Source organism: Elgaria multicarinata, chromosome 8 (assembly GCF_023053635.1).
Source record: "Elgaria multicarinata webbii isolate HBS135686 ecotype San Diego chromosome 8, rElgMul1.1.pri, whole genome shotgun sequence".
In the NCBI taxonomy this organism is placed as follows: Eukaryota; Metazoa; Chordata; class Lepidosauria; order Squamata; family Anguidae; genus Elgaria; species Elgaria multicarinata.
This window is the reverse complement of record NC_086178.1, coordinates 90,085,676-90,104,214: the sequence shown is the minus strand read 5'-3', so window position 1 is coordinate 90,104,214 and position 18,539 is coordinate 90,085,676. Positions and strand designations below refer to the sequence as shown.

The 18,539-nt window shown below is 42.0% G+C and overlaps 1 protein-coding gene across 1 annotated transcript in view; it reads right to left on the bottom strand.

Annotated features, from left to right (window-relative positions):
- The window catches only part of MICU1 (mitochondrial calcium uptake 1), a 170,675-nt gene that overhangs the window by 51,665 nt on the left and 100,471 nt on the right, over positions 1 to 18,539 (bottom strand). Inside the window, exon 8 of the mRNA XM_063132984.1 lies at positions 12,179 to 12,376. Coding sequence (XP_062989054.1) covers positions 12,179 to 12,376 — 198 coding nt within the window. The remainder of the gene's footprint in view (positions 1 to 12,178; positions 12,377 to 18,539) is intronic.

The following is an 18,539-nucleotide window of genomic DNA, read 5'->3' as shown; positions in this document are numbered from 1 at the left end:
AATGGTCTGACACGGGAACAAGGCAACTTCATACAATTCCATAGTGGGTAGAATATCAGCATCCTGCCAATGCTACATTAAGATGTAGACATTGCTGGATTCCCCCTGGGCCACAGACTCTGAAGTACAAAAGTTACCTGTGCCAGCTTATACTTGGTCTTGACCGGGCAAAACTCACAGCTGGCAGACAAGGAAGGGACAGTGGTAAAGCAGATGGTTTCACGCAGTTGTAGGAGTGAATGTACTGTTGTCCTTCAGATAGGGAAGTCTGTGATAGCATGACAAGGGGAACAAGAAAATCCAAGCCAAAAGAAAAAGAAGATTCTTCGCAAAGATAATCATTTGTCCTTAAAACTACTCTTCCCACCGGCTTCCCCTTCTGTTGTCACCAGCTGTAGAATTTCCGTCTGCTAGAAACCTAAGCTGGTGTCTTATGCACCTTGTCATCTGCCATAGACAGGAGGTGAATTCCTTTGTGGTCTCACCCAGCCTTAGGGAGTTGGGAGAGATGGAATCTCACCTTACGGGCTGCTTCACACAAGATGAGACTTCCTATTTGGAAGTCCCTTCCATGAGGGCAATTACATTAATCTCACACATCCATCATGTTTGATGAATGCACATGCATCTCTCTCTCTCTCTCTCTCCCCAAATCAGGCTTCTATCAACAGTACACTGAAAAAGAGACACGCATATGTTCTGTAAAGCATTGTCTTGGATGAAGTGCCCTGAAGGCTGAAATCATAAGCACACCTACTGGGGGTGGAGACCCATCAGACTCCTTAGGATCTGGGGCCCAATCTACACCAAGCAGGATATTGCACTATGAAAGCGGTATGAAAGTGATATATAAAAGGCAGGAGCCACACTACTGCTTTATAGCGGTATTGAAGTGCACTGACAACTGGTGGGGGCCATTGACACATGCCATATACCGCTTTCATACTGCTATATCTTGCTTGGTGTGGCTCCTGCCTTTTATATACCGCTTTCATGCCACTTTCATAATGCAATATCCTGCTTGGTGCAGATTAGGCCTGGGTGAACATGCTTCGGATCATGCTGTACATACTTTGCAAATAGAACATTGCGCTAAGGCAGGAACATTGTGCTAAGGCTGCCCCTCCAGATGTTTTGAATTACAATTCCCAGCAGCCCCAGCCAGCATGGCCAATAGTCACGGATTGTGGGAATTGTAGTCTGAAACACTGGAGAGTACCAAGTTGCCGACCCTGGTGATAAGAAAAAACCATGAAAGAAGTAGAAGTAGACCATGATTGATTTCATGCAAGCAAACATTCTTTAAAAAACAGCCTGAGAGTTGTTTGAAGTTCAAAATTAATCTAGCAGAACATGATGCTTCAATATGCTGTATGCAAATATTTCATAAAAGCACTTAAATACTTAATAAAAATTGTTAGTTATATAGTTTCCCCAAGGAAAACACTCCTCCATGAATAATCAAACCCTATTTGTTTTCCACGTTAGCTAGTTGAAATAAGAAACACTCTTCCCCTTTAGCAGTGCCTTTGCAGCAAAGACTTTAAAGAATAGAATGTAAAGATTAGAGATAAAGCCTTTTCATTGAAAGTCACCCAGACTCTACTGAATAGAAGACATGAGGAGCCTTCTAGTTTTGCACAAGAAAACAGTGATGAGCCAAGACAGAGAACTGACTATATTAAAATACAGGTCTTCAACCCTTTTGGGCCTGTGGATACATTTGGCATTTTGAAAAAATACCCTGGGCACTACCAAATATTTGCTACTGTGGGGGATGGGCAATCAATATTTTTGGGGAGTTCTTCTCTTATCTGTGTCTGTGTGAGTCTGCATGGATGTGAACCCTGCATGGATGTGAACCCTGCGTGTATGCTATTCACTATGGCTTCGTTTTCTCTCTTTGGCTCTTTCTCTTCTTTTATTTTCTCTCTCTTTCTCTTCCTTCCATCCATCTGTCTGGCTCTTCTCTCTCTTCCCTCTCCCCTCTCTCTCAGCCCCTTCCTTCCTTCCTTCCTCCCCCCTTCTCTGTGCTCCCCTCCCCTCTGATGCCCCCCTCTCCCTCTCTCTCCTTTCTTTTCTCTCCCTCTTTGGACCCTGTTGCCCTAATGGTCTTTGATGGGGGATAGCTTTGCGCCCCCTTCCTCCAGCCAATTTTCAGTGGGTTTTTTTTTTACCCTCCCTGTTCAAGGCAATGGAGAGATTTCTGCATTTGCTTAACTAGGAAAATAGCCTGGCAGGTGCTTCAGTCTGCAGGTGCCACATTGTAGATCCATGTATTAAAACATCATTTCAGAAATACAATATTTTTCAATAAAGCATTTGTCTTTTCTCAAGTGCTTAGCAGCCAAAGGACAAGGGCGCTTTAAACAGAGCAAAATGACAAGCCGGAACTCAATGCTTCTTCCTTTTATACACCAGCACACTTTCTCTCAAATGTCTGATAGCTGAGGAACACTTTTCCTGAATTACAATCAAAGGCACACGACTTTTATATCCCCAAAGGTTTACTTTTATAGTGTGCCAGCATAAAAAAATGATTGAGCCTCAGAAAAAACAACAAAGAGTGTTGTGAAATCTTCAAGCTAACAAATTATTCCAGTTTAAACTTTCCAGGACTTATTCAGATGTATGAAGCGTTATGGAGAGCTTCAGGTACTGTATCGACCATACATATGCTGAAACTCTCAATAACACTTCATGCATCTGATGAAGTGGACTATAGTCCACAAAAGCTTATACCAGAAAAATGTGTCAAGTCTCTAAGATGAGCCTCTTCACTGTTTTTGCTGCATATGAGTAACACATATACGTCTGGAAACTGAGCTTCTCAAAGGAGCCCACTGGCTACGCTTCTGTATGCATAATTGTTTTGGACATGCCTTCTGATTGGAAGGAAGGAAGCCTACAGAAGCAGCTCATGCATAGATGCAAAAGGCAGCTTCCTCAGAGGACTATTACATCTCTCCATCAGGAGTGACTGAATAACCCAAAAAATATCCTATTCAGAGCTTGGAAGGAGGCAAGACCAGACCAATAATGGGAACTACTTAGTTTTTTACCAGTCATGTGAGGAGCTAGATTTAAAATGGTGGCTCAGGATTCAGAACCAAATACTTCCTGCACTGGGTGAGCAATGACACCCCTCTCTCTCTCTCTCCTCCTCCTCCTCCTCCATCTTCTCTCTCTCTCTCTCTCTCTCACACACACACTCTCTCTCTCTCTCTCTCTCACACACACACACACACACACACACATCTAGTTTACTACAGATCAGGTATTTTAGTAGCTTATTTTTCGAGTGGCGATGTTTGCTATTGTGAACAGCTGGAATCAGAAACCCTTGTTGATTTAGTGTAAAATCATTCAGCTATCTACCTTCTGTAACCCCCACTGTAGAGAGACAGCAGGCAGCCTGTTGGGTACCTGGGGCTCAAGAGAGCCTTTTATTATTTAAATTTATTTCTTGTGACATTCTTGTATTCCCAGCACACCATTGGGGAATAACTGCCCTAACATTATGTACGCTGCAAACACTATCAAGCATACCTGCATAATATTATGCTTGTCCACTATCAAGCATAATAAAGGACAAACGTTTATTATTTGTCCTTTGCTCCTGTTGCCTATCTACAATGAACCCAGAAATATAGAGGGCCATTTAAAGACCCACGTACATCTTCAGATGCATGCATATTTTGTTAAAAAAAAGTGTAACCTCTTTTATTGTAAAGACATGTTCGGAACAATCTGGGAAGCCTGCTGGTGTCAGAGGAAGTGGGCCTTGAAGGGGTGGGAAATGACACAGCAAAAGCACTAAGGATGATGGATTCTGTTTGGATGCGCAAGCATCAGCATTTTTGAACTTCTCCTGCCTGTTCTGATGATTATAAAACAGCAAAATCAGGGAAAGCGCTTCATAGCTTCGATCAGAACTACCCTATAAAACAAACTAGTTCTGCCCCGATAGCTCCAATTTCAAATGAGAACAACCGAATTTCCAGGAGATGTGGTGCTACGTGTGAGAAGATGAAACCCAACATAGCATTCTGGGACTGACATTTAATTTGCTTTATATTCCATAGTGTCAATAAAAAGACTGAAGGAGTCTGTGTGTGGCGGGGGGGGGGGGGGAGGAAGCATCTTGAGCAAAGCAAAAAAGAGTTGCTTGGAGAGGCATCAAACTGGCAGCTGGGATTCTGCGCTTCGCAGATCTCAAAAGCAGCAGAGAATTCGGGGGCCGGGCAGTGCAAACCAACAAGACATTTCAACGACCCTCATGGGAGCATTCCGAAGCAACTGGTTTTCCACCCTGTCACTTCTCATACTGTGCTATGGTGGTAGAAAGGGGAAGCCTCCGAAGCGATTGCCCAGAAATAAAAGAAAAAGGGTTCAATATTTCCGGCTGCATAGTGATGTGGGAAAGCAAAAATTAAACAAGAATTTTCCAGTAAAGCCACCAACTTGATATTCCAGAGACATTCATCACTGTAGCAAATGGCTCTATTAATGGTGACAAGAGAAAGGAACAACAGAGCAATATTTGTTGTACAATGACAAAGAGTCCAAGATGCAAATGTTTGCAGCTTTCCAGCTGGGGAGAGTCATAACGCAAGTGTCACAAATGCTCCTTATAAGCTACTTCATAGGGATGGCTGCCCTTTCCACATTCTCCAAGAACCCTTGCAGCAGGGGTGGAGAACCTATGGCTCTCCAAATATTGTTGAACTACAACTCCCATTACCCTGTCCATGCTAACTGGTGCTGATGAAGTCCATCATCATCTGGAGGGCCACAGGTTTCATTCACAGCAGAGGCCAGTTCTCTGCCAACCTGTTTCTTCCAAACTAATGCTGCCATTGCTCTGAGGCAGGAGACGCACAGCTGCACTGTCTATAAGCAGTGCATTCATCCAGCCTCCCACACTTTCTAATTAGCCTAGAGAAAGATTCCAGAACCCCCAAATGAACATACGATTCCGCCTTACACTGAGTCAGATCACTAGTTTATCTAGTTCAGAATTGTCTAGTCTAATTAACAGCAACTCTCTGAACTCTCATACAAAGATATTTCCTAGCTGTACTATCCAAGTTTATTTAACTGAAGATTCCAGAATGCTGGGACCATATACTTGCAAAACATGTGCTTTACGACTAAGCTTTTGCCATTTGCCCAAATGTCCTAATTTACAGACCTGCTCTGCTCTGCTCCGGCCACTATCCACAGCACAAAAGCCCCACCTTTGGCTACCAGGGCATTGGGGGAGGAGGCAGGAGGGGAGTCCCCCCTGTAACTTCAGAGAGGGAGAGAGAGAAGAGGGGAGGGGGAGAAATGGTGGTCCCGCCCACTTTCAACTCTGGCCCCACCTACTGCTGACTTCAGCCCTGCCCACTGCCAGCATGTGACCCTCAAAAGAAAAAAAAACCCTATTGCTGGCTTACACAATTCAAGACCGACTAACAGAACAAACTAGGGGCCTGATGAGAAGTAGTGAGGACAAGGAAGGAAAGTGCTAATTGGTAGCAAAGGCAGTAGGGCTGGATGGGGATTGAATGAACGTTTTTGCTCAAGAAGTGGTTTTGATGAGGGAGAGGGAAGTAACATGCCAAAAAATCCCTGGGCCATCTCCAATATTTCCACATTTTCTCCCTGCACCTAAAGACCAATTTTAAAAAATTAATGGGCCATAACTGGGGCAAAAAGTATGTCTCCTGGTGATAGCAAGTTCCTCATGGATGCCAGGTGTTTGAGAGATATTTTTGACATATCATTGACCTTGCAAATGCACTGCAGTCTGGAACAGAGTGATAGGACTAATAGCAGCCACGAGCAGTTTCCAAAACTTTAATGAGCAATTAAAAAGGTTATGTAAAGAAGCACTGGACCTTTAGCTTCCAAGTCATGCATGAAAGTAACTTAGTCTGCCAGAAGTAATCCTGCATTCCCCCCACCCCCGTACCCAACATCCCCTTTCATCTGCAAACTTCTTCTGCTGCAGTCCCAGAGAGAAGCAGAGAGAGAGTTTCTCAGGATAGTAAGATCAACTAGTACTTCTGACTCTCCAGTTTACTTTTATGCGCTTCTGTGAAATGATCTGTCACCAATCCCTATGTCACAGTGATTGGAGGCCCCACAAGTAGCCCTCCAATTGCCAAGCCAGGGACGAATGATATGTGGAGGGGGTAGTGGCAAGGGCAACTTGTTGGGAGTCCTGAATTAGGACTGGTTTTTTGTGATTTCCATATCTTTGTACAAGCCTGTAAAACCTGGAAGAAACTGAAGACTCAGCATCAGTCAATCAGCTTAAAGGTCAAGTTTGCAGCTGGACTTTATTGAATTATTGGGATGATGCAAAAGTATAATTGTCTTATCATTGCCAATTAGTGGTTTCATCATTTGTTCAGGGAAGTGTATATAAAGAGAGTTTTGGAGCTTTGTAATCAGATTAAAATATTCTCTCTCTGCTGTTGTGAGCCCTGCTGTAATCTGTATGACCAAGTGTGTGAGTATGTTGGTGTAAATTTGTATTGCCATAAACTGTGTTATTTTCTATCAGTAAAATACTTTATTTTTGTACCAAACTAAATAGACTCTGTCTTGAAGTTAATTTGGTCTTTGCTGACTTTCATAGTTAAGACCCGCTGCTATTCTGCTAGTTCACTGGTATAGTGAACAAAAGGGTTTATAAATAATATATAAACCTCAAGAGGTTATGGGCCCAGTAACAGTCTGGACATAATTCTAGTTCTTAACAGAGAAACAGTAGGACCTGATAAGACAGAGAAGCCATGCGTTGACTAATTGCCCTGGAGCGTTGCTTTTTCAAAAGAACGTTGGGATTTAGACAAAGGAAGAGGCTTTTTTGTAAAGCTTTTTGTCTTGCAAAGTCACACGCTGTCTGATAGAAGGCTATTTTTGAATTTGAAAAGGGATTCTGAGGTTGTTAAGCCGGTCAGTTCCCAAAAAGGAAATTCAAATAACAAAAGGGTTGAAAAAACAACCAATTAGCAGTTATGGCACTTCAAATAGGAATGAATACACAAATGGAACAACTCACAGACACAAATTATATTACTTGGTCATTTAAGATTGAAATGAGTTTAAGAAACCAAGGGCTGTGGGAAGTAGTTACAGACCCACCCGATGAAGATTTAAGTGCAGCTGATTTGAGAGAGTGGAATCGAAATGCAGAGAAAGCAAAAACCTATATAATCCTCTGTATGAGGAATGATCAGCTATTCTATGTTAATAGAGAGGATGCTGTTCATGTGATCTGGACAAAATTGCGTGAAGTATATGTAAGAGATACAGCAGGTTATCGAATAAATTTAACACGCAGAATGTATAGGACGATGCTAAAAGAATCTGGAGATATTGGCAAACATTTGCAGGAGCTGAGAGAAATATTCCAAAGTTTAGCATCGGCTGGCTTGACTCTTTCAGAGGAAATGAAGTCTTATATTATTTTGTCTAGCTTACCAACGTCTTGGGACGTGTTGGTGACTACCCTAGAGGGAGTGACTGTCCGTAATTTAACCCTGAATTATGTGTGTGGAAAATTATTAGAAGAACAACAGAAAAGACATTCCAAGAGAGAAGCCGTGAGCTCAAACGGCAAGGCAGACTCATTTCAACAATGGTCTGGTTCTGAAGGGGTTAAGACCGGGACTGTGAAAAAGGAGGAGACTGAATCTGCTTATTCAGTTTCTAAAAAAGCACAAGCCACAAAAAACAATTGTTTGCTGGAAATGTGGCAAAATTGGACATAAGAAGATTGACTGTAGAGTGAGATTACAACCTGAGAAAGTTTCTGAGCATCGCTGGAAAAATGCTTCTTGTTCAAAGAAGTCAGCACAGCTCGTTACAGCCGGAGTGAGCAAGATGTCGAAGGAGGAAGGAAACGGAAGCTCAGCTATCTGGCTGATAGACTCAGCTTGTAATTCCGTTATTTCTACTAGAATGGAAAGCTTCCTGGACTTCAGAGTCACGTCTAACAGATTTATTTTCCTTGCTGACGGCTCAAAGCAGGAAGTGAAGGGAGAAGGAATTTGCCATATTCCTGTCCTTAACGAAAGCTTTGCTAATGCTATTTTTGTTCCCAACTTAAGTCATTCTCTTTTAGGTGTGTCAAATCTAATGGAGAAAAAGTTCTCTGTCTCCTTTGAGGAGGGGAAATGTTTTATTTCCAGGCATGGAGAACTGAAGGGGACTGCCAGTTTAAAAAACGGTTTGTTTATCCTGGACAAGAGCCAAGGTGGAGAGGAAGATATTTCTTCAAGAGATAATCCGTCAGTTTTACTAGATTTAGATTCTTCTAGCAGGCAAACGCCTGTAGCAACTCAGACCGAGCCAGAAGACAGAGAGCAACAAGAGCAAGAGGAGGAGGAGGAGGAGGTGCAGATCCCCCGTAGGTCTCAAAGACAAAACAAAGGCGTGCCTCCCCATAGGCTTGGAATACACGCTTGTAATGTGAGCTGTGAACCTAATTCTTATGCGGAAGTAAAGCAATTAAGTTCTTTTGAACGAAAACAATGGGAGTGTGCCATGGAAAGCGAATTACAGAGTCTTCAAGAGAACAAGGTTTTTGAAGAAGTTGTTTTGCCTCCGGGACAGAAATCTTTAACTTGCCGCTGGGTTTTCAAACGCAAGCCGCTTGAAAACGGGGACACTAAATTCAAGGCTAGGCTGGTTGCTAGGGGATATAATCAGGTTAGGGACGTCGATTATGACGTCACTTTCTCACCCACTGTAAAATCAGAGACTTTACGCTTGTTTTTAACCCTTGCAGCCAAAGAAAAGTTGAAAATAAGTCAGTACGACTTTACCACAGCATATCTAAACGCACCAATCCAGGAAAAATTGTACTTGAGGAAACCAGAAGGGTTTGATAACAACAACAAAGTTTGGTTGTTAAAGAAGGCGATTTATGGGTTGAAACAGAGTGCGAGGTGCTGGAATTCAACTTTAAACAACACTCTGGTAAACGACATGGGTTTTTCTAGGAGCATTGCAGACCCTTGTCTTTACACGAAGGGGAGTGGTAAGGATTATAAAGCCTTAATTTTGTTTGTTGATGACATTTTGATATCTTGTTATAGTGACGCAGAGGTCCAAAAAGTAGCACAGCAGTTGGCTAGTAAGTATAACTTGAAATCCCTAGGGCCAGTGAAAAATTACCTGGGGGTAGAAGTTAAACAAACGGAGGACGGAAGCTTTCTGCTAAGTCAAAAGCAGAAAATTGAGGTGTTACTTGAACAGTGTGGGATGCAAGACTGCAAACCGGTGAAAAGCCCCATGGAACTGAACATACAAAGTACTTTACAAGGTGAATGTTTTAGCAACCCAGATTTGTATCGGTCTGTGGTTGGAATGTTGTTGTACTTAGTTAACTGGTCTAGGCCAGATTTGTCAGCTTCTGTCGCCATTTTGAGCAGGTTTGTTGCAAAGCCCACAATACCAGCCTGGAATGCCCTGAAAAGAGTTTTAAGGTACCTAAAAGGCACCTTGGAGCACGGATTAAGTTTATCTGCAGAGCCAGATGAAGATTTATTGTGCTATGTGGATTCAGATTGGGCAGGCTGTACGGAAGATAGAAAATCCACGTCTGGATATATTCTATTATTTGGAAAAGCCCCAATATCCTGGAAGTCAAGGAAGCAAGCTTCAGTGGCCATATCTTCATGTGAGGCTGAGTATGGGGCACTGTCTGATGTTTGTGGTGAGATTACATGGCTATTGCAATTATTAAAGGACCTCAAAATCCATGTTGCAAAGCCTGTAACTGTGTTCTGTGATTCCCAAGCAGCAATTGCATTGGCGAATTCAGAAATCCTAAAGATAAAGTCTAAACACATAGCTATCAAGTTTCATAATGTCAAAGAACACATAGCTAGTGGAACATTGAAGTTAGCCTACTGTGAGTCCCAGAATAATTTGGCAGACGTCTTTACAAAACCGTTAGGAGCCATCAAACATTGGGAGATTTGTGAAACGTTAGGTTTCAGGGAGGGCTAAAAATGTGATTAACTGTACAAATGTTGTAACGTGGTGAAATAGTGGAAAACCCAAAAAAGAAGGGGTGTTGGGAGTCCTGAATTAGGACTGGTTTTTTGTGATTTCCATATCTTTGTACAAGCCTGTAAAACCTGGAAGAAACTGAAGACTCAGCATCAGTCAATCAGCTTAAAGGTCAAGTTTGCAGCTGGACTTTATTGAATTATTGGGATGATGCAAAAGTATAATTGTCTTATCATTGCCAATTAGTGGTTTCATCATTTGTTCAGGGAAGTGTATATAAAGAGAGTTTTGGAGCTTTGTAATCAGATTAAAATATTCTCTCTCTGCTGTTGTGAGCCCTGCTGTAATCTGTATGACCAAGTGTGTGAGTATGTTGGTGTAAATTTGTATTGCCATAAACTGTGTTATTTTCTATCAGTAAAATACTTTATTTTTGTACCAAACTAAATAGACTCTGTCTTGAAGTTAATTTGGTCTTTGCTGACTTTCATAGTTAAGACCCGCTGCTATTCTGCTAGTTCACTGGTATAGTGAACAAAAGGGTTTATAAATAATATATAAACCTCAAGACAACTATCCAGTTTGGAGTCAGTAGGAAGATCACTGGTCCAGAGATCTCCGTGTTAAAGTAGTTGTTGACTTGAGCTGTAAGGTTTAACGTTTACATTCAAATGATGTCTCCAATCCAAAAGGGAAACACAAGTGAGCACTGAATGATATCCATTTTACAGGAATCCACTTGAAAGCACAACTACCATTACAAGGATGCTTCTAGAAACAATTGTCATCCAACCTAAATCCACCACGGGTTGAGCAGACTTCCACATTTAACAAAGCAAAAGATATTTGTTGGCTCTACTCTAAACCAAAAAGAATAAATGAACCTGCAAAGTATGATAAACATCATTACCACTGCAGTTATCCCTCCTCTCTCTCTCTCTTTCTTTTTCAATTTCAGTTTTCCCCCTAGTCATAATAATTTTGTCCTCGAGGTCAGTTTTCTACCATTTTCATAGAACTGTTATTACTTGAAAGAAAACTATGTACTGTATTCACAAACAGCGTTTGATATGTAACTTGAGATGCATTGTGGTTTTCACTGCAATATTCAGGCCATTTTCCTGTTTGTTGGGGAAAACAGTCAAGATTTAGCACGAATTATTAATGGGTCTAGGCATCCAATGTAATATCAAGTTTAAGTTTCTGGTCTGAAAACCCTCCACAAAGCGCACAACCTAAACCCAGGGCTGCAAAAACAACCTACTGCAGGTCGAACGATCATCCAGATGGTTTGATGCGATAACTTCTACCCTACGGAAATACTTTCCCCCTTCACAAATACAATTCATAGAAATATAATATTCTTAGCACAGCATCGAGAGCTCAGCTAGTATATGCTTGATAGTATTTCTCAGAAAGAAGCAGATTAATTTCAGACAATTATGAGCTAAGTTGTACACGACAACCCATTTTAATTAACAAAAAAATGCATTAAATTATAACTACCATCTATTGCTTGAAATCTGATTAGCATATACTCTTTTTGGCCCTGTGAGACTTATGATTACATTAAGTGAATATTGATTTAGACATAAACCATACAGTACACAGAATTAATATAGATTTCTGTAACGAAACCAAAAATGAACAAACAAACAAAAAAGCCCTTCTCAGCCACCTTCAACTTGACACATCCCCTTTGTCTATAAAATGTTGTAAAAGAAATATATGTGGCTTTTGAACTCATGGGGGGGGGGGAGAAGCTATTGATTGCAGATACCTCTGAGATCTGGGGTCAGGTGAGGCAACTAAAAGCAAGACAATCCACAAAAAGGCCTTATTAACAACATCACTGCAGATTAGAAATCCATACCTTACGACGCAACTTCATTTTACATATTTTTATCCCATCCCCTCTCCATCCTTGCAGAATCTACCTACTTTAATCCTGCTATTGGTATCACTCTGGAGCACTGTAGGAAATTTGAATGATGGCGCAGGCCTTTGGGGCACAGCGGCTACAGCAGCTGCCTGAAGATGTCATGTGCTGATGCTGAACAGGTGACTAAAGCTTCCAGAGCAAAAATACTGGCTAATGTAACAAAGGTCTAAGCATGCGATAAATGATTGAATCAAAAGTCTTTCTGGATCAGACACTAACCTCAAGCTTGAGGATGTCATGCTGAAGTTTGCGCTGGAACTCCAAGAAGTGAGAGATTGTCAGTTTTCCTTTCAGATCTGCCCCAAAAAAGTATGTGGTCAATGCAGAGTTGAAGCCTGTCTTCAAGGTGTTTCCTGTAGTTGAACGGTCTCTATGTCGCATGCCCATGCTGGTCTGGGAGCGAATGATGCTCTGAACCTAGCAGATTGCAAATGTGGAAAACAAAGATATATAACAAGGCAGATATAAGTGATGACCTGTAAGGCGTCATTTTCACATCATAATTGAACCAACCTGAAGAAAAGAAAAAGTGATTTATTGCATCTATTTGTTGTGCTGCAGAAGGTTTTTTTTAAAAATCTTCTAATGCAGGGATGGTCAACTTCTGTATTCTTGGGGGCCACTCTATTTTCTAGACAATTCACCAAGGAGGTGAACGGGGGGGGGGGGGGAGGGGGGAGAACTTATTTTACTACACAAACTGATCTCCTTCTCCTCACATGTGATCAGCCTACATAATGGCCCTGTTTGCATGAAAATTGATGGTGCTATATAAATAAATATTAATAATAATAATGTAATAACAGCAAATTGTGGATTAATTAAGAACTAATTATGTTAATTTTGGGTTGTTTAATCCACAAATAACCCATAATGTCTTGGTACACACATCACGGAACATCCTATAATGGGGCTGATCAAAGGTTGGAAATTTAAAACAGCAGCAGCACACGTTTGATACATCGTGGCTTAATTAACCCACAATTTGCTGCCGTTATGTGAAAACAGGGTCAATATAGCTGGTGCTGCTTAGCTCTAAGGCAGGGTGGGAAAGAAGGTAGACCTCTATATGTTTTGGACTTCAACTCCCATAAGCCCCTTCCAGCATGGCCAATAGTCAGGAATTCTGAAATTTGAAGTCCAAAACATCTGGATATTTACCTTCTACCTACCCTGGCTCTAAGGTTTTCACAGATATGTAAAACATAGTGTTGCATATAAATACATCAATTTACATATTATATGTATGTTCAAATACAAAAGCCAAAAGAGGTGGTAAAAAAGTGTGGAGTATCTCCATTTCCTACAACTTGAAAACATTGTTCTTGGTTTGATGGAATCAAACTGGGCAAACTTTTTACTGTAAATAGATTAACATTTGGAAGGGCCAGACAGTAGTGCTTCAAGTGTCTGAATCTGCCAGTTGGCCACCACCTGCTCTAATGCAGGAGCTCTTAAACTTTGCCCTGAGGGGGCGAAGTCAAAGGTCAACAACCTGTGAGCCTGCCCAGAGTGACAAAGAGGCTGTCTTGATGATAGCACATTGGCGCCGCAAGCCCCCAAACCACATGCTTGCGCTCCATGCATTTGTCCCCACACCAAGGAGCCAGCTTGGGGGTTTGAAACCATGGGAGGGGAGGGAGGAGCTGCTCTGCCATGCCACTGCAGGAGCTCTGCCATGCCACTGCAGGAGCTCTGCTGCTCCTCAGCGTGGCCCTCCCCAGTCCCCCCCACCTTGTGCAGTACTGAGTAGAGTTGGGGGAAGACTTCAATATGCATTCCTCCTTCTCCCCTGAGATGTGTGGAAGGCTCGTTGGCTCACCCCCTCCTCTCTGTATGGCCGATGGCAACCAATCAGGGGTTGCCATTGGCCGGGACACACCTCCGCTGCCAGTTCAGAGCAAGGTGACAGATGGAGATGCATCGTCGTTGCCTTGCTCCACAGAAAGAAGTCGGGGTAAGTCCCCGACTTTTTAGATCGGAGCTTCAGGGGAAAGCCCTGGGATGGCTCTGCAAAGGCTGATGCATCATATAAACGAGCTAGTGCCACTGCAGAGCCACCTTGGAGCTTTCCCCTCGTGTAGACAACCCCAAAGTCACAGTAGCTCAACAATTAAACTCATCTGCTGAGCGATGCTGGCAGATTTAAAAGAAAGGGGGATAGAAATGCACATGCTCAAACTTCTGCAATTCGTTTTGAAAAAGCCCAAGGAGGAGGAGCACGGGGAAACCAAAACCTTGTAGATAGAACAACTGTAGCATGTTCCATCCGCCCAGAGCATCAGTTCACACTATCCAGAGAGGATTAGCAGACTAGGCTCAAGGTCTATTCAAGGCATAGAAACCTGGACAGGCACGATGGAGGTCAAGGAAGGGCACATATCTCCCATAGCAGCTTCCTAAGAGCTCCTGCCTCTTCTAATAAAATCAAAGCTCAAATATAGGAAGATAAAAATTACACAGAAGACATTATGAAGAGGACGCAGAGAATAATATAATTGTCACCGAGACACACATAAAGAAATGAGGCATTGCTGTAGATTTTGCCTATTTCTGAAGAATTTTTGAAAAATTATTATTTCTCTGAGGTGGTAAGTCTCAATCAAATATTAAGCCCCAGAAGATATTCATGAGATTTTCAAACAACCAAAACGTCAGAGTCAAATCCTGACAACTGGCAAACTGGGCAGAACCTTGGTAACTGCAGCAATAAAATTGAGTCACCAAACAGGATTAGAAACACAACCTCTCCCCTAAAATCAGCTACTACTCATTTGCATCTATTAATTTAAAATATACGCAACTGGAAAACTAATGACTAATCTAGCACTGAGAAAGTACAAAAAAATGGAAGTAGGGAGAAATGACCAGGTTAGAAACAACCAACGTAATCAGGATGAAGCCCTGACAGAGACAATGCCCCACATCCGGGCAGCACCCTATGTTTATTAAGGCGTCCAAATAGAGGATTTTTAAAGTGATGTTTCTTTTTATTATATGATATATGTGATGTCTGCAATGACACTGGACCCTTCTGGATCCCACCTGCTGCCAATACCTGTGATGTCCACCTTCCACTGGGTTTACTTCTGGATCAATTTACTTCTTTATTGAGTCCAAAGGACACAGCTCAGGTGCACGCATCAGGGCTAGAGATGCCAACTCTGTCCCTGTGGCGCACCTACTTCTGCTTAGGCCCCACAGCAGCACAGATCAGCACCTTTTGACCCAACCTTCTCCCTTCCGCTGCCACCATAACATCACCTGTACCCTTCCCCAGGTACTCCAATGTCCACACCAGGGTAAACGTTATTTATTTAACAAGATGATTATGCAGGTTCAAAGCTTATTGGTTTCTCTCAGTGACAAGCGTATGATTTCATAGCACAAAGCGTAATGGTTTCATAGGTTAATTCACTTTAATGTTACACAATATTTAATTTCCAGTACTCCTGCCTACTCTACCCCACTCTAAACTACTCTGTTCTCATTCCCACACTCTAATCCACCAAAACAAAAAACATGCAGACCCTTCCTATCTCTAACCCAAAGCATTCAATACCTTTTCTTCTCAGAAGCAGCCTATTTATACTCTACGGTCTTCCGACTCCTCCCCTTCTCACACAGCCAATCTAGACACTCCACACAAACATCTAATCAGCACTCTCCTTCCATCCAGCACTCATTAACTCTTTTATGAACCATACTCACCAATCTGCAACAAACACACAGTGAGTACTTCTTATAAACTCAGCAAACCTTAATAAATTCTTATATTACACTTATTAACATAGGCATCAGCAGTAAAACATCACAATATACGACTAGTACCGCCCTTAGTCTCTGACAAAAGGGAAAGCGACAATCCTAACATCGAAATATCTCTACTACTGTCCTGATTGCAGTATCGTCACACCAGGGGGAAATACAACCTTCCATATCAGAGGTCTACCAATTTTGAATGTTCAAATGCCATGGGGCATGTCTAGACGAGGGGGGTGGAGGGGTATGATCTCAAGATTTTATGATCGCAAGATTGTCCCCCTCATCTACACGTGCGTGCAACATCCCGGGAGGAAGAGGATGTCGCGCCCGCCATTTTGGTTTTGGTTTTTAATTGGAAAAGAGTGCAGGAGCACTCCTGCACAAATGTAAGTGCTGTTTTTTTAAAAAAAACCTCCTGCTCCCCCCATCCCACCCCCAATGGTTCCCAGCTCCTCATGGTTACTTGTGAGGAGCGGGGGGGGGGGGGAAACGTGACGGCGGGCCACACATCCCGCGGTCTCAAGGTCATCCCGAGACCGCAGGAAAAAGCAGGATGGAAGGGTATGGCGATATCCTGGGGAAAAGGAGGAATCATCCCTCCCTGCTCCCGGGATGCCCTGTGCATCATGTGGATGCACAGGACCAATCCCAGAGCAATCCATGGGATATCGCTCCATCTAGCCATGCCCATGGATTCATTTTTCATTTAGTACAGTATTCTACTGGAAAGATTATACAACTCTGTGGCAGGATGGGGATAACATGCAGGGGGCGGGAAGGAACTACTAGACACACAAGCTTGTGTTTCTACTTTCAGACGTAAGTTAGCCCATTTGCATTGTTCATCTCTTTCTCTTAATTCTCTTTTAAAGCATTGCTGAGCTTGGCAGACAAAAAGCCTTTCCTTCTTTTAGCAGTTGCCCAATCAATTTAACCTCATAAGAAATTAAGCATGACTTTAAAAAAATACAAACTACATTCTGACATACATTAACAAGATGAGTCCCTTCCATTTATCCATTATTGATATTATGTTTCACCTGCAAACTCAGCTAGTTTTCTTAACTGCTTATGATGGATTTTGACCTCACACTGATCTGTTGAATACAACTGGGTGGGGGGCACTTCTGCTCTTCTCCTATAATGATTTGTTGATTGCCAAGGCATGAAACCTTGGATTTTTAAATCAAATTGAGATTTGGCCCCAATTTGAATCAGGCAACCTCCAAAACCATTGAACTGGGATCTGAACTGAATTACTGTCAACAGTGCTCACATCTACCAGATAAGAAAAGCCAAGAACTCTCCACCATATAGGCTTAGGCTGCAATCTTTTGCCCTGTTATTGGGTGGCTCTGTTCCAAATAACTGAGTACAAATTTGGGATGTTAACCCTTGTTAGTCATTAATGACATCTACACATGCCACAGGAAATAGTACTCTTATTACTTTGGTTTGCTTTTAAATACATTGAAGAGGAACTGGAAGAGAGGATATATTACATATGTCTTTTCATCTTAGAAACACAGACAAATCACTCATGCTAGGCTATGGGTGCATTGTCTGAACACTTTTACAGGATGCAAGAATTAAGAGCCCACTCGCATGTTACAGAAGCAGTGAAGCTACCACTTACTTACTTTTGCCTATATTTGTGATAAGCCCTAGAAAACACATATATCCACACTATCCATTCTTTGTTTCAAAAGCATGTTGCTGGTCTTAGCTAGCGGCAATATGTTACAGTAAACATGCACAAAAATTCGTATCTACATATTTATCCTTTATTCAAGCCCTGCCCTGACCCTTCCTCCAAGGAGCTCAAGTCTCCCTGTCTGCGACTCTAACTGAATCCCACTGGCATGCATGGTCCCACCTACTGTGTAAGGCACAAAGTGGCCCCTAAAACAGCTGTAACTGTGGAAGAGCTTTAGCTCAGTGGCAGATCACCTGCTTGGCATGCAAAAGGACCCACGGATCTGTTGAATACAACTCGGTGTGTGTGTGTGACTTCTGCTCTTCTCCTATAATGATTTGTTGATTAATGATAGCACTCTTCAAATAGTTGAAAGGTTGTCACACAGAGGAGGGCCAGGATCTCTTCTCGATACTCCCAGAGTGCAGGACACGGAATAATGCGCTCAAGTTACAGGAAGCCAGATTCTGGTTGGACATCAGGAAAAACTTTCTGAGCAGTTTGACAATGGAACCAATTACCTAAGGAGGTCGTGGGCTCTCCCACACTAGAGGCCTTCAAGAGGCAGCTGGACAACCATCTGTTGGGTATGATTTAAAATGGATTCCTGCATTGAGCAGGAGGTTGGACTTGATGGCCTTATAGGCCTCTTCCAACTCTACTATTCTATGATTCTATGAATCCCTGACATTTCCAGGTACCACCCACTCTTTATATATATATATATATATATATATATATATATATATATATAGGACCAATAAAAACGTTAAGAAGTGGACATCTCAGATGCTTTTTACAGCTTCAACAGGACATAATGAACAACATAAACATCCCTCCCATTCCTATGTAGTATACTGATGCATAATGCGTTATGCGTATATTTTTTTAAAAAAATACTGTTTTTCACATGTGCTTCCCAGACACCTTTCACCTTTTTCAAGGAATGCCAAAATCTGTAGAGTACAGATTGGCTAGAGTACAGTGTGTTTGGGAAATAATAATAATAATAATAATAATAATAATAATAATAATAATAATAATAATAATATAAAGATGCAGTATCAAACTAATGCAGTTTAAATTGTACATACTTCATTATGCTTTTTAATGCACTTT